The 16,617-nt window shown below is 53.8% G+C and overlaps 1 protein-coding gene across 1 annotated transcript in view; it reads right to left on the bottom strand.

Moving 5' to 3' along the window:
* LGR6 (leucine rich repeat containing G protein-coupled receptor 6) overlaps window positions 1-16,617 on the bottom strand; it is a 119,446-nt gene that overhangs the window by 90,207 nt on the left and 12,622 nt on the right. The window contains exon 2 of the mRNA XM_030303205.1: window positions 1,997-2,068. Within this exon, the coding sequence (XP_030159065.1) occupies window positions 1,997-2,068 (72 nt within the window). The remainder of the gene's footprint in view (window positions 1-1,996; window positions 2,069-16,617) is intronic.

Here is a 16,617-nt window from a genome sequence, read left to right as displayed (position 1 = left end):
AAAGAAGAAAGAAACGGGTGTCTGGGTGGCTCAGTCGGTTGAGCATCTGACTTCGGCTCAGGTCATGATCTCACAATTTGTGGGTTCGAGCCCCGCATCAGGCTTTGTGCTGACAGCTCGGAGCCTGGAGCCTGCTTCGGATTCTGTGTCTCCTTCTCTCTCTGCCCCTCCCCCGCTCACGCTTTGTCTCACTCTGTTTCTCAAAAATAAATAAATGTAAAAAAATTTAAAAAAAAAAAAGAAGAAGGAAGGAAGGAAAGAAAGAAAGAAAGAAAGAAAGAAAGAAAGAAAGAGAAAGAAAGAAAACTGGCTTACTACTCCCCACCAAGAAGGCTCCTTCTCCGCGGGCCAGCCCACCGCACCCGCACCCTGAGCCCTTCCTTACACAGAATGCCCCAGGTGCCCACACTCAGCAGCCACCCCACCTACTAGCTCCTGGGCACAGATCTGCTGCCTCACCGGGAAGCTCCCTGAGGGCAGAGGGAAGGTCTTCTATCTTGTTTTCCTCCCGAGCACCTTGAGCTTTTCTTTCACACAGAGGGGGAGCTCAATAAGCATGTAGTCTAGAAAACCCTGCGGTGGCCCTGGGGGGTTGATGGGATCCTATCTCCAGCAGGGCCAGGCTGACTGCCTTTGGGGCGAGTACTGTCGAGGGTGGAGATGGGAAATCTGTTAGGGGAGCAGGGGGGCCGGGGTGGAGGTGGAACTGCGAGTGTTTTCAGAGCCAGGAGCCCACGCTTTGCACAGTTGAAGCAAACCTTAGTAGAGCCCCGTGGATCGACAGTGGGGCAAAACCAAGAAACAGCAGGCTGGGGGCGGGGCGGGGGGTGGGTGGAGGTTAGGGACAGGGCTGGGATGAATGCAAGGATGGGGAGCAGACTGGTCTGGCTTCCCCAAGCAGACAGGCTGGGCACTCCAACCAAAGAGAAGATTTATGCACGCGAGAACAACAGCCGTGGGAAGGCGTTAACCAGGGGGGGCTTTGTGGAGGAAGTGGGCCTTGTGTTTGGCAATGATAGAGGAATGGTTTGTGCCCCAGTGGAGGAAAAGATGGCGGGCATGCCAGGTGGGAGCGGAAGTCTCCTGCTCAGATGCAGGAGTGGAAACCAGGATGGTGAACGTGACTGGTCTCAGTGGAGCAAAGTTGGCCAGGTAGGTTTAGGCCAGGTTGGGGGAGGGTCTTAGAAGTGGATCTTTTAGGGGCGCCTGGGTGGCTCAGTCGATTGAACATCCGACTCTTCATTTCTGCTCAGGTCATGATACCAGGGTCGTAGGATCGAGCCCCATGTCAGGCTCCATGCCTGCTTAAGATTCTCTCTCTCTCTCTCTCTCTCTCTCTCTCTCTCTCTCTCTCTCTGTCTCTCTCTCTCTCTCTCTCTCTCTCTCTCCCTCTGCCCCTCTCCCCCTCTCATAATCTCTCTTTCTCTAAAAAAAAAAAAAAAAAAAAAAGTGAATTCTTTGGGCAATGGGGAGCCAGAGAAGGTTCTTGAGCTGGTGAGATGCACCTTGAAGACGTGCAGAGTACATTTGTAAGAAGGCAGAAGATCTCAGCTGGGAGGCTGGTGCAGCCTACAGCTGTGAGTGGACACCCAGGGCAGTAGCAGTGGGAATAGTGAAGAAGGGGTAGAGGTGAGAGGTGCTGCAGAGAAAGAACCACCAGGATGGTGGCTGGTAGCCGGACGTGGGGGATGGGAGCAGGTCAAAGATGACCCCCAGGAAGAGACGCAGCCATTGACAGAAAGAGGGAGAAGGTGCAAGTAAGAGCCGACTGCAGGGAGGACAAGAGCTAGATCTCAGAGTCCCTATACCATGTGGCCCCACAACAGCACCCGGGGTCCACAGCTGGCCCAGGCATCGGCTGAATACCCTGCTATCAAGAACAGCATCCCAAGCCCCTTTCCTTTGAGCTCCAGCCTTCTTCCTGGGGAGCCCTGGCTCCTACAGCTCTCAGTGGTCCCAAAGTTCCAACCCCCAGCCCCACGAGACCTCTACTTACAGCTCCTCCAGGAAGCGCAGGTGGTGGAAGAGGCCAGGCTGCAGCTCCGTGAGGTTGTTCATGCTCAGGTCTCTGCATGGAGAGAAAATGCGAAGGGAGCCGTGAGCTGCCCATCGGCCCCAACCCGCACTGTCCAGCACCAGACGCCCACAGAGGGCCCCCACCGTTCCCACAGCCCCCCCAACACACACACACACACACACACACACACACACACACACCATGCCATGTAATTCCAAAGACAGCCTGGCCACACACAGCAGGTGCGTTCGTTAAGAGTAAGCACCGGGGGGCGCCTGGGTGGCTCAGGCGGTTGAGGGTCCGACTTCAGCTCAGGTCATGATCTCACTGCTTGTGGGCCCGAGCTCCGAGTCAGGCTCTGTGCTGACAGCTCAGAACCTAGAGCCTGCTTCAGATTCTGTCTCCCTTTCTCTCCGCCCCTCCCCCACTGGTGCTCTGTCTCTGTCTCTCTCTCTCTCTCTCTCAAAAATAAATAAACATTAAAAAAAAAAAAAAAAGAGTGAGCACTGGGCTGGGAGTCAGGCCTTCCGGGTTCATATGGGCATTCCCTCCGTGGTTTCCAGTTTTGCCCTCTGCCTCTCTCCTTCCTCTGCCAGACTCCCCCAGGAACGGCTGTCGTTAGGACTCTGAAGGAGGCTGACCTTCCGGTAAGGGGAGAAGCTGGAGAACAACTCATAGAGTTTCAGAGCAGAAGGGAGGGGCCACTGAATACAAGTAACACCTCAAGCTTTCTTTTAACCAAAGGGGAAACGGAAGCCCAGAGATTCCTGACATTACGATCTGTAGAGCAGGTTCATGCAATATTCACGCACTCATCCCTGCAGTGTCCATGAGGGTTCATCTTTTTCATTCAATCCCAGAACCAGTGCGATTTTGCTGCCCTCTGAGTTCTCTGCCAGCCACGTTCCTGTTAACTTTCCTCCTGCAGACGCCTGCCTTTCTCTGGCCAGAGGACCCGACCTGGAGCACATTCCAGAAGATGCCTAGATTCCTGAGCCGTGGGATGCAGATCCTGATCCCTCCGTGGATTCCCACCTTGGATCAGTCCATCCTCCCCATATTATCTGAGAGATCCAGTGGGTGGTTTCAGGGTCACCGTCCTCTAATGATGCCTTGCACACATGCAAGGCCTTCTGTGTCAGGCACAGGCTAACCTTTAACCAAAGAATTCCGCGTAATTCTTGCAACAGCCCCAAGGTAGACTCCATTGTTATCTCCATTTCACATTCAAGAAAACAAAGAGGAAAAAGCATTGAGCTTTGGAGTCAAAAGGCCCTGAAGTGGGGGCCCCTGGGTGGCGCAGTGGGTTAAGCATCTGACTTTGGCTCAGGCCTTGATCTTACGGTTAGTGAGTTCGAGCACTGCATGGGGCTCTCTGCTGACAGTATGGAGCCTACTACTTGAGATTCTCTCTCTCTTTGCCCCTCCCCTCTCTGCCCCTCCCCCACTTGTGCGCATGCTCACTCTCTCTCTCAAAAATAAACATTAAAGACAAAAAATGTTAAAGGCCCTGAGGTCAACTCTCTCCTCTACTTACCTATCAGATCTCGGGCTCTTAACCACTATGACCTTCCGTTTCCTCATCCATAAAAATGGGATGAATCACACTAAACTCCTAGGGTCCTTGTAAGGATTAAATGAGCCAATGCTTACAGACTGCCTAACAAATAGTACATACACAATAAATACGCCTTCTTCCCTCCGTCTGTCCCTCAGTGATCTGTGGGCAAGTGTCCTAAACCAACAGGTGGAGGGGGGTGGGGGGAGGAGGTGGGAAGGAGTCGGTGCCTTCTTTGTTGGCCCTGCTCTGTTAGCATTTCCTTCTTGGTTGTGCCTGGCTGAGTATTAATGTCGGAGTACACGCGTGTGTCTCACATTTGGGTTCCATCCTATTTCAAACTCTTAACAGCTGCTTCTCGCCTCTGCCAGCACCCTCCCTGAGGGGTATAGATGTGGGCCCAAAGCAGACCACCGCATTGCTGGGTACCGCCCCCAGGCCTTCCTGCTGCTTTCTCCCTTCCTTAGGAATGCACTTTTGCAGTCAAACCTGAGTGTCTCCATTTTCCCCCAAGAAATGAGGGCGCTTTCTGTGTGTGCTCAGGAAAGCAGGCTGGAGATGGTGGGGAAATGTGTGCTTGGGAGCTCGGTTCCAGTCTATAAAAAGACTGTTTAGTCTCAAATGTTTTATCTTTGATAAAGCCTGGCCTCCGGACGCCATGTCCTCTGAAGAAGGAAGACATTCTGTTCAGAGTAGAGCCAAGGAACTGGCAGGCTGAGCTCTGGGCTGCTTCTTGTCCGCAGCTCGCTCCCCGCTCCATGTGGGGGCAGGAGGGCCATCCCTGGGCCTGCCCCATCCAGAAAGAGGGCTAGGCAGAAGGTGTTGCTGGGGTGCTGATGGTGCAGAGCCAAGAAGGGTCTTTGGTGGATTTCATGTCAGAGTTTGGTTCTCAGGGTGTTTCCAGGCTCCGCCAGCCCAGGGTTCCGGCGGAGAGGTAAAGAGGGGTGCACCGGACCGTGGCCAGGGAAAGAATGGCGAGGCCCACGGAACCTGCATCTGACTGGACTCCTCCCCCTCGCGTCCTGGGCCTGGCTCATTCTCAGCCAGGCAGGGAGGCACAAGGTGCCACAAAAACGATTACCTCTAAATATTTACACTGCGCACTTCTGGACATGTCTCCACAGGAGCGGGAGCGGGAGTTCAAGGAGCACACGGGGCATGTGACTCAGGCCTCATCACTCAGCTGTCCCTCCAGGGGCCGCACCTCAGAGGCTCTGATGTGGCTCCATGCACCCACCCCACGCCCTCCGCCCCACCACCCCGACTAGCGGCCTCATTGTTCTCCCCTGGGGAGGAGGGGGCCTGCGCCCCCCCTGCCCGCCCCCACATCCTGCCCAAGACAACACATGACCCAGCTGCAGGGCTCTGTAAGGTGGGGGGGGGGGGGCTCGGGAGGGTGGATTTCAAATTCGGGGGGGAGCTCCATTCAGACCTGGCCCTTTCACAGAAGGCAAGGGGTGGGGCTGGTGCCCAGGAAAGGGGAAGGAAGAGGAATGTGGCAGCTGAGAGAGGGAGGTGCAAGTTTCAAAGCCGAGATCCTCCGATGCCACAGGCCTTGGGAATGGCGAAGGGCCCTGGCAAGAGGCGCTGGGCCCTGCTTGGCGTTAGGGTGGTGGCGGGGCGGGGGTGGGGGGTGCCTGGGCCGTCTCCGGGAGGGAGTCACCATGCAGGAACTCTCAACACAGGGGTTGTCCTGTGCAGTGGTGGTTCTGAGATATGACTTTCCTGGGGGCTCAGCTGTCCTGGTGCAAGCCAGAGAGCACATTCAGGCCATACTTGCACCCAGGGGAAATAAGAGGGCTTCTGATCCTGGGGGTGCCTAGGGTTTGGCTGTGGCTGCATTTGCTCGGCTGTATGAACTTGTAAGCATCTACAAGGGCGGGGGCACATATTGGGCTCATGAGTTCTTGGACGTGCTTGTCTTGTAGGGTGCTGGGCATGTGTGTGCCATGCGTGTGAGGACACACGTGTGTATCTGTCCGTGTGCACATTAGAGTATTGTACTGTTAAAAGTCACAAACTTTCTCAGAGCATCACATGTTATCAAGATAGAAATTCTTTGGGAGAGGGGCGCCTGGGTGGCTCAGTGGGTTAACCATCCAACTCTTGATTTTGGCCCAGGTCATGATCTCAGGGTCGTGGGATCAAGCCCCCCATATCGTGCTCTGTGCTGACAGCATGGAGCCTGCTTGGGATTCTCTCTCTCTCCCTCTCTCTCTGCCTTCCCCTCCCCGCTGTCAAAAACAAAACAAAACTTTAAAAAATGTTTAAAAATAAATAAAAAAGATATTCCTTGGGAGAAACAAAGAGCCTGACTCAAGTCTCACTCCTGTGGTTGGAAAACCTTTCTTGGCTGTGTGACCTCTGGCAAGCCCAGTTCCTTCTCTTGGCTTCAGGTCCCTTCTCTGGTCTATCCCAGCGTGCTGTTGGCCCCAGGAAGGGACACAGGCTGCTCGGTGATGCTGTTTGGGGGTCTAACGTGTGGCTGATTGAGATCCCGATGCCTGCTCCACTACTCTCACCCCATCGCTGCTAAAAATACACACGCGTGCACGCACGTACGCGCGCACACACACACACACACACACACACACACACTGCAGCTCTACAGAACCGGCTTCCTGGGCGTGTGACCTGTGTGGGTGTGCGACCTGTGCAGTCGCGCAGACACCCACACTCAGAAGGGTCCGGCTTAGTTCAATTTTCTCCTGTTGTCATTTTGAAATCCTTAATACGTTTTGAACAAAGAGGCACCACATTTTCATTTTGCAGTGAGCCCTGCAAATTGCTTCTCTCAATCAAAATGCCAAGGGATTCAGAGAATGGGTTACAGCCCCATTCAGAAGTTTTCTTGCGGTATCCAGAGGGGCTATATGTTCTTGTAGCTGGACACAGCCACGCGTGGGAGGGGGGAGTGGGCAGGAGAGGGTCAGTGGGGCGAGGCTGGCAGGAGGAGGAGGGAGGGGAGAGAAGTGAGGGGCAGCCCTGGGCACAGGAAGTGGAAGTTTCTGGCTGCACTTTAGGAAAATGTTCTCAGAGCTTTACCCTGTGAGGCAACCGGACCACCCAAGGAAGCTGGGTGAGGCAGTGTCACCAGGGAGACAAGGAACAGGGTTTGATAAGAGGGAGGATGCTGGGGAACTGAGGGGACAGAGAGCAGCAAAACCGGAAACTGGAGGGGGGTGGGGTAACAGGAGACCCTCCCTCCCCCCAACCCCACTCCCCCCCCCCCCCCCGGAAATCTGGCTGATACCCAAGGGCGCTGGCAAATTGTTCTGTTTGCATTTTTCCTTTGGGAGAAGAAACAGAGAAAGGCGAAGCCCCTGGGTTCTGCTGGGACAGGCCTGGAGGACTGTCCCCACCTGGCTGGAGAAGATGCCCAGGAAGCTGGGCCCCCTTTGGTGTTGTCTCCACTGTGGGCTAAGGTTGCCTGTCTCTGCAGCCGGGGAAAAGGCGGGTAGAGTGACCAGGAGACGAACCCCTGTTCCCAGGCATGGCTACGCCCCAAGGTCACCTCCCTGATGAGGGCTTGCCCAGCCCCCTCAGGCAGAGCTAGTGTGGCACCCCCTGTGCGCCTACAATGTTTTGTCCACACTCCCTCAGCGATGATTTCTGAGCTCCTGCCATGCACCTAGCACGGCACCCGCCTTCATTATTACCCCAGCACAAGGCTAATTAGCTGCGTGATCCTGGCCATGCCACTTGACATCTCTAAGCCTCCATTTTCCCATCTGGGAAAGGGGGCTAATAATAGTACTTGTCTCACACTAGTTGTAGTGAGAATTACCCGAGTTACTAAATGGAAAACATAGTACTTAATAAATATGCCTTATTAATATTCCACTCATCCAACTGAATTATAATGATTAGTATATAATGACCCATAGGACTATGAGCCTCTTCAAGGCGAGGACTTAATCTTAGTCCTCTCTGTATCCTCCAGTACTAGCGGGACACCTGGCAAATAGGAGTGTGCAATAAACATCCAAAGACCGCATGACCAATGGAGATAGATGACGCGGCCTTCCCCAGCTTCTCTTCCAGGGGCTGACAACCCTCGCTCTCAGGGAGTTCTTCCTGTTGTCTGATTTGACTTTCTCCCACTGCTCTTTGAGGGCATACCCTCTAAAAAGAACCTAGTCGGTGGTTAGTTCCAATCTGATGCACCATCCATGGGACCTGTCGCTAACAATGTTCACTCGTCTCTTAATTCAGCATCCTCTAGAAAAGGCCACAGTGGGGCCCTCCTCCGAAGGATCCCTCAGACACCTACAGTGGACCATCAGGTTTCTCTTTGACCTTTTCCCTTCAGGGCAACGGTGGGGGGGTGGTAGGGAGCAGGACAAGCCAGTGTAGAAATAGCCCAATGGGGAGGGGGTTCCTTCCCCCCGAAAAGGGCCAGGAGATAGGCTGGCTGCCACGGGGACCATCTGGTGCTCAGAGAATACTTGCTGAATTCTTCTGTCAACAAGAGAGGCAGGTGACAGGGTGAAGAGGAAAGAACACGGAATCTGGAATCAGGGAACCTGGTTCAATGAGGCCAGTACCAAGGTCTCTTCCAGCCCTACGGGTCATTATTTCCTGACTGGCTGCGGTGCTCTGGACACAGTGCTAGGCAGGGGACAGAGACAAAGCACAGGGCAGGGTCTGGGCCCTGGAGGAGTTTACAGTGTTGCTGGGGAAGGATTGTTTACTCACAGAGTAACAACAAAAAACCCACATATGTACTCTGCTTTGTGGTTTACAAGCTGCTCCTGCAGCCACTATCCCAATTAAAAGTGTGTGTCCAGACTCGAGACTAAGAGAGAAGCACAGAAGGGGGATAGGGTAAACCAGGCTGGCTTCCTGGGGCAGAAATGAGGGTGGGGTGTATATGAGACACGAGTGGCTTGCAGAACTGAGCTCGGAGCAGAAGGCATCCAGAGAACGCCCCGAGTTACACAGTGGGGGAAGGGGTTCATCGGTAGGGAGGACCGGACTGGTCATTCACTGCGGGGCTGTTAGCATCCCTCCTTATGCGGGTAGCATCTCCCAGTTGTTGCGACCCTCCAGAACACCCCATGCATTTCGAAACACCCCGTGGATGAAAGGTGCTTCCCTCTTCCTGCGCTCGATATCAGTTTCCAAACGAGGAAATATCCAAAGCTGGACAAAGTTACCTAAGGTCACAGAGCAAGTTAATGGCAGTGAGAACTAGGTCTCCTAAGCCCCAGGGCGATGCTCTTTCCACCCCACCACATTGGTCTTGGGTTTTCTAAAGCAGCGTTCCCTGCCCAGTTGATTCCCCTAGATGGCACCTCCTTATCAGAGATGACGTGGTACTTGCTGTCTTTGAGATTCTAAGCACACTCGTTAACACAAAGTTCTCTTGGATTTCTGCAATTTTCCCAGATTTCCAAACAAGGGAGTGTACTCCAATCAGGATAAAGTGTATCTGTCTTCATACACATGACAGCACAGCACATTCTCTTAGGCTTTGCACAAAGTGAGAAAAGTGCTGTAGTTTTAAATAAAAGGGCTATTGCTTCATCGTGTCATGTTCTGGCTCCCTTGTTTATAACAACCATGTCTCCCAGCCTGCCTGGAGTGGCAGGAGGGCAGGGAACGGAGGCGAGTCGTGGACAGTAAGAGAGAAGCTGGAGAGCTGGACGGGGAGGTCCTGGCACCTGGACTTGGAGCTCATTTGTAAGGGGAGAGAAGGTCCCCTGTGGTTGCTAAGCAACGGCCAGGCTTGCTCAAGTCAGACTGAACCAGGGAGATACAGGAAACCCAGAGCATCATCGTCAGGTGACCCAATTAATTCAGGTAGGGTAGGGAGGGATAAGGGGAAGGGAAGGAGACATTTTTAATATTGAGTTATTTTTGAGAGAGAGAGAGAGAGCACGAGCTGGGGAGGAACAAAGAGAGGGGGAGACACAGAATCTGAAGCAGGCTCCAGGCTCTGAGTCGTCAGCACAGAGCCTGATGCGGTGCTCGAACCCATGACTGTGAGATCGTGACCTGAGCCAAACTCAGACACTTAACCGACTGAGCCCCCCAGGTGCCCTGGGCAGGAGACATTCTTAGAAGTCAGGTGAGAGAAAAGTAGAAGGGTTTTGTTCATTTGTTTGGTTTTTGGTTTTAGTTTTAGCCCTGGGTGAAAAGACCACAGAAGTCAGGTAATGTCGCTCCGGGGTAGCAGTGCTATTTCATCTGTATGGTGTAGGTCTCCTCAAATTCTGACGGCACAGCCAGGAGGCCAGTGTATGATCCCTGACCCCAAAGAGCCCAGTCCAGTTGGAACAAGGACAAGACCGTGGACAATTACAAGCCTGAGTGGCGAGTGCTGGGACCAAGCAGCTGGAGTGTCACAGGGCCTCCTCAGACTAATTCGTACAGCCTTTTGACTCTGGTCTCAGAGGGTTCAGTCACAGAGTTGGGCCACACAATCCTGTCCTAGACTACAAACTGTCATCTCCTGGTCTCAGATTGCTCATTCATGTGCCTGGTCTCCCCACACAGGCTGGGAGATTCTCCATGACTCCCAGTTACCTGTGTTTGTCACACACACAGACACACACACACGCCGTCGCCACCACCAGCTTCAAGGTCCATTTTCTATGCAGCAAGGATGGCTGGGCATGCCATGGGCAGACCCTGGCCAGGAAGACTGAGGAGATATGTAAGACAGATGTGCAGGAGGAGGGTAGAGCATAAACCTAGCAACGGAAGGCAGCAGTGGCTATGCATCTGGGGACCTGTCCACTTAATCGGGTCAAGCTCTGGTCTCCACTCACCGGCCAGCATCTTTTCTGGCCCTTATTCTGATCTCTGGCTCCATCTAGAAGGGCATCATTTCTGTACGTGGGAATGTATGGGTGACTTCTATCTGCCCTATCAGACCGGAAGCACCTTAGAGAGGACTGTGACATCCCATCGGATAAGACCTCCCTGCGGGGAAGAACTATGTGTCCCTCCTCAGAACTGGACATCCCTGAGCTCCCCCCCAGGGCCCCCAGGAGAAGGGCTGGGTGGGGTGGGGAGCTGAGGAGGCACAGGTGGGAAGGACTAGGGCCGCCAGAGGGCGGGAGTCCCCTTTGTGTGCAGACCACAGCCCTGAGCCCTGTTTGTTTAGCTGAGATCCTGCTGCGTTTACCCTTTATTTTACCCGATAAAGGGGCAGGGTGTGTCTGGGGGTGGAAAACAGAGGAAAGGCCCCTCTATTCAGAAGCACATTCCCTCCCCTCCCCCCCCCCAACCCTCACATCCCAAATGGAAGTTTTCCTTTCACATTAGGATCCCTTCCTCCTATTCCCAACCCAGCAACTCCACTTACCTCCATGGACAGACACAAGAAGGAGCACCCAATTGCCACCTACCCCCCACCCCGGCCAGGGGCAGCACCAAGACCCTAGTCAGGAGGCGTTCGAAATCGGACCCAGTCCCAGATTCAACCTGAATCTAGTGGGAGAGAGCAGAAGCCAAGCTCAGAACCTCTGCTGTGACAGACACTGTGCCAAAGGCTTTACAGACCCATTTTACAGATGAGACCCAGCAAAATCAAGATCCCTCTGATGCCAAAGTCCCAAATCGTGTCCAACCCCTCCCCTCTGCCTCTCCAGCTCCCCTCTGTTTGAATGCCTTTCAATAGAGCTCTGGCACATCCTCGGTCTCATTTCACTTAATCCTTTTATCAAGCCAGGGAGTGAAGCATTATTCATTCCCGTTTTAAATGAAGAAAGGAGGACTGGGAAATATTAAGTTACTTCACATCTACTCACACAGTTAATAAACGGCAGAGCCAACCCCCCACCGTTTTGCTCTGTTGAACCCAGCTGCACACAGGAGCTGGTGCGCACCGCGAGGCAGCTCGGTCCCCCTCGGGCACTGGCAGCATGAGCCCCTGGGGCTGGAAGGGCCCGGAAGCAGGGCCAAGGCCGCAGGTCTGGGAACAATGCAGAGGGATGAGGGTCTGCCCAGGAGGGCCCCACCCCCTGGGAAGTGTCTTGCTCTGAGTCTCACTCCCAGGGGCTTCGAGCACCAGTGGAACTTTCTGGAACTCAGCTCCTCTCCTCCAAGCCCACCTGGGCTGGCTCGCCTCACCTTGCTGTTGCTCACCACCAGTCGGCCACGGTGGGGGTGGGAGGGCAGTCCTGCCATCCGGAGCCCCGTCAGGCCCCTGAGGTCCCGCGTGCCCGGTCCCCAGGGCGATTCCTGCCTCCTTCTTGCTGATTCTCTCCTGTCCTGCTGCCTGTGTCCTACATTCTGGCTTGTGCCCCAACAACCTACTCTCTTCTCCAACCCCTTACCTGTTTGGTTCATCAGACTTGTAGAAAGACTAGATACAAGATCTAGATCTAACATCCCTGCCCGGCAAGGAGTCCCTCCCGAAGTCTAGCCTCCCTCCGTCATGCTGCAGTTGAACTGAACAGAGTTCCGCGCCTTCCATTAGGGTGTAGTAGTTTGTGGGCTGCGGTGTCAGCCTGCCTGAGTTTGTGACTTGGCCCCACCACCTACCAGTTGTTTGACATTGAAAAAGTTACCTTTCCTCTTTGAGCTTCGGTTTCTGCGTCTCTAACGTGTTATGTCACGGTTTCTCTTACGGGAATTGTGAGGGTTGCGTGAGAGTGTCCTTGTGTCTCGGGGGTAGTGGCTGTGCCTCCCAAGTGGCATATAGATGCTAGTTAGCATCTCCCCCCTCCCCCGCATTCAACCCCCAGAGCCCTGCCTCCTGGGGGAGCAGCACAGTAGGGTCACAACGGAAATGGGGCAGGGAGGCGGAGGGGGGGGAGGGGGAGGGCATTCTGGGTCAGCCCTGCCCTTAGGAGGCACCAGCTGCTGCTTCTCTCTGATGCTTCCAAGTGAGTGCCACCTGCCCCAGCCCTGATCTTCGCATCCTTTGATCTTCTGATCTCTGGCCAGGGTCCCCCAGCCAAAGGCATTCCTGTCTCCCAGGCCTCCTCCAAGGAAGAGCAAAGGGCTGGGCTCCTTCCCCCTTCCTCCAAGCTCCTCCCTCCTCCCTGTGGGGTGTGTGTGTGTGTGTGTGTGTGATCAGGACTACCACAGAAGCCCTGGGACAAGGTAATAGCCAGGTTCCCTCTGAGGTGGTGATGTCGGGGAGAGGGGACATGGAGAAGGGCTGGCCACCGACATGCCATGGGCAAGGTGCCCTGGGCTGGACCGGACTCTGCTGGAAAGATGCCTTCAGCCTAAGTTCCTTGTTCCTAGTGCCCTTGTGTACAGAGCCTCGCTGAGCACGGAGGAGGCATATGTGTGCCCGTGTGTGCAGACAGGGAGGACACCGCAACCTGAGGAGAGTTGCAGGACCACAGACACAGCTGGACAGAGCCTTGGACGTTAGTGCTGGAAGAATCTCAAGTGCCTGAGGATCAGGAGAAAGCCTGGCCTGTGGTGGCCAGCAGGGACAGGTTGGCCATTAGAAAGTGGCCTGAGAGCTTTGCAAAGGGGGGAACTGGGCTGGGACGCTGAGGATGGCAGTGAGGGCTGGTACGCTAGGCTCCATGGTGGCCCCTCCAAAAGATGTCTGTGTCCTAATCCCTGGATCCTGTGAATGTGACCATACTTAGTGAGGAAAAGGGTCCTCACAGGGGTAATTAAGAAAAAGAGTTTGAAATGAGGAGAGCATCCCGGATCATTCGAGTGGGCCCTTGACAAGTGCCCTTATAAGCCACACACAGAGAAGGAGTTGATGGGGAGACAGAGGCAGAGATTGGAGTGATGTGGCCACAAGCCAAGGAAGCTGGCAGCCGCCATGAGTTAGAAGAGGGGTGCGGTGGATTCTCCCCTAAAGCCTCTGTAGTGAGTGTCATGCTGCTGGCACCTTGACCCCGGGCTTCTGGCCTCCAGCATGTGAGAGAATCAATTTCTGTTATTTTCAGCCACCCGGTTTACGGTAGTTTGTAATAGGAGCCACTGGAAAGTATACAGTAAATAGTCAGAAGGGTCTCGGGATACTGCTGGTCCTTGTGGCCCTGCTGCGGGCTTCCCTGCCCCGTCCCTCTCCTCCGCCACTGGCCTCCCTCCTGATGCCACAGACGAAGCTGGTGACCCTTCCCACACCTCGCCTAGGAAACTCATCCTGACCCTGAAGACCCCACCGCGGGATCTGTGACCCAGCACTTGCACTCCTGGGTGTATAACCAACAGAAACACATCCATATCCTCACCGATGCCTGGACAAAACCACCGTGGCCACGCTATCCATAATGCCCCACACTGGGAAGCGTCAGGCTCCCATCAGCAGTAGAATGGATGGAACGTGCTGCGTTCTCCCAAAGCAAATACATGCGGCAGGTGAGTGTGAGTGACTTTTGGCTGCAAGCAACAGTGTGGCCTGGGCAAATCTTCAAACACAACGAGGGAAAGAAGCCACATATAAAATAGCGCTCTGTTTATATAAAGTGCAAATCACAGGCAAAACTTACCTATGTTGTTAGAAATCATGACAGCGGTTACCCTTGTGGGGGCAGGTAGAGACTAGAAGGCGTGGCAGGTGGAGGGCTTCTAGAAAGCTGTGGACATTCTGTTTCTTGTTCTGAGTGCTGCCGATGCCAGTGTATTCAGCTTGTAAACATTGACCAGGTGACAGGTAGTCTTTTCTGCCCTGTATATTATTCTTTTTTTAAATTTTTTAACATTTATTTATTATTGAGAGACAGAGACAGAGCATGAGCAGGGGAGGGGCAGAGAGAGAGGGAGACACAGAATCCGAAGCAGGCTCCAGGCTCTGAGCTGGCAGCACGGAGCCCGACGCGGGGCTCGAACTCACAAATTGCAAGATCATGACCCGTGCAGAAGTCAGACACTTAACTGAGCCACTCAGGCGCCCCTGCCCTGCATATTATTCTTAAATAAAAAGTTAGTTTAAAAAGAAGAGAGAGACTCATCCTGGAAAAGACTCTTCCTCGAACCTTAAGCTGACTAAGGCTTCCAGCTCTGACCCTGGCTAAGAGTTCCCTCTGGATGCCCATGGTGTCTTGTCAACACTTCTCAACTTTCTACCTTATTGAATTTATTTTTTTTAAATTTTTTAACATTTATTTATTTTTGAGACAGAAAGAGACAGAGTATGAACGGGGGAGGGTCAGAGAGAGGGAGACACAGAATCCGAAACAGGTTCCAGGCTCTCAGCTGTCAGCACAGAGCCCGACGTGGGGCTCGAACTCACGGACCGCGAGATCGTGACCTGAGCCGAAGTCGGCTGCTCAACCGACTGAGCCACCCAGGCGCCCCTCTACCTTATTGAATTTAAATCAGAAATTTAGTTCCATGATTCATTTTCATCTGTGTATCCCTAGTACATTGCCCAGGCTCTGGGACATAGTAGGTGCTCAATAAACACTCGCCGACATTTGTTGGCATAGCCAAGGGCTTTGGTGTTCTCATGCTTCCCTCCCAGAGTTCCCTGGCCATGGGCCCCAGCAGCCTGGATCGTCACAGGATTCCATGGTGGGACACGTTCCTCTCCAGTGCCGCCCCCCCACCTCCTGAGTACCCCCACAACCAACCCATGCATATCCTCATCTAAGCACTTCCAAGGTGGTAACTTTCTGACCCACCAGCCTGAGATCTCTCTTAACACAGACCACGGGGCTTACTCATCCTGGACCTTCAGAGCCTAGGTGAGAACCGGATACGCAACAAGAGATTGAAGAACCTCAAGTTACTGGAGCCCTCTCTCCATCCAAACCCAAGGGCAGGCACATACCTTTGTCTTAGCTTGTTTGAAACTGGATGGAAATTTTCAAAAGAAGTGTTCTTTAAAAAGAAAAAAATAGTAAGGAGAACGAACAGGAAAGGCAAAAGCTTCTAAGTAGAAGGGTTTATAGAACAGATGCCTCACTCTAATGAAACCCAAGCCTGGCCACGAGCTGGCTAACTGGCAGCTTAAGAGGCTCCCCAGCACGGCTCCGAGCTCACCGCAGCCGTCTGGGTTGGATGCCACACCTCCGGCCTGTGGGGGAGCCAGGTTAGGGCCATCACCAGCTCTGAGGAGGGTGGCCTCCCTCCCGGCACTCTCTCAGGCGAGCACATCTGCTTCAGCCTAGGCTGGTTTCTGCTCTGTGCCTCCTGCCTCTGGCCATTCATTAGCTTATTCATCCATTCATTCTTTTCCTCATTCACTCCACCAATATTTTTGAGCACCTATGTGCAAGGCACTTATGCCAGTGCTGAGGATGCCAGGGGGCACTGGCAGCTGGGGCCCTGCTTTCCTGGGGGCACCCAGCGTGGTTTGGGAAACAGACAAGTAGACAGAAGTTAGAACCCAGAGGGGACAAGCCCTGGGGCAGAGCAGGACACCATGGGGAGCCCTCTCCCAGGTTGAGGGATTGGGGAAGGTTTTCCTGAAGCAGAGACATCTCAGTCAGCCCCTTGCATCCTAAATCAAGCTGCTGTTTCCCTGGTTTTCTCCAAAGACTGGCCCCCAGAGCTGCAGACTTGTCTGGACCCACTTCTCCACCACATCCTTGCAATAACTCACAGTGATGTCCTAGGGGCTCTTTCTTATCACCCTAGACGTAAGCCAACGGTGCGTCACCCAAGTACAAATGAGGTTAAAGCAATTCTGGGTGGGAGAGTGAGGGGAGAGTGGCTGGCCAGAGACTGAACTGATGACCTGAGTTATTGCAAGGGTAAGCTTTAGGGCAAGTGCCAGGCACGCTCTGAAATGCAGATTCCGACTCAGTAGGTCTGGGGTAGGGCCTGAGCTTTCGCACACTCTCGCAGTTCCCAGTGGTCTAAATACCGGATACTAAATACACTGCTGGTCTAAAGCACGTACTTAGAGTAAAAAGGCTTTGGGAGATCCAAGGGACTAGACGGCATAAATCTTCTGTAAGCAGCCCCTCATAGTTTTTCAATCACTTTTTTGCTAAGTATTGATCCGACTGACTCACAGAGAGGTCCAGTTGTGGCCTGGCCAAGAGGCCAAGCAGAGGCTGAAATCTGGCCCTCGCTCCACTCACCAACTCTGCCCCCTCCCCGCACGCTGGGGCCACAGGGGCACTGAACAGCTGACTGCAGCCCTGAGTGCTGTGGGGCA

This window comes from Lynx canadensis, chromosome F1 (assembly GCF_007474595.2).
Source record: "Lynx canadensis isolate LIC74 chromosome F1, mLynCan4.pri.v2, whole genome shotgun sequence".
NCBI classification, from domain to species: domain Eukaryota; kingdom Metazoa; phylum Chordata; class Mammalia; order Carnivora; family Felidae; genus Lynx; species Lynx canadensis.
This window is presented reverse-complemented; position numbering and strand designations above follow the sequence as displayed.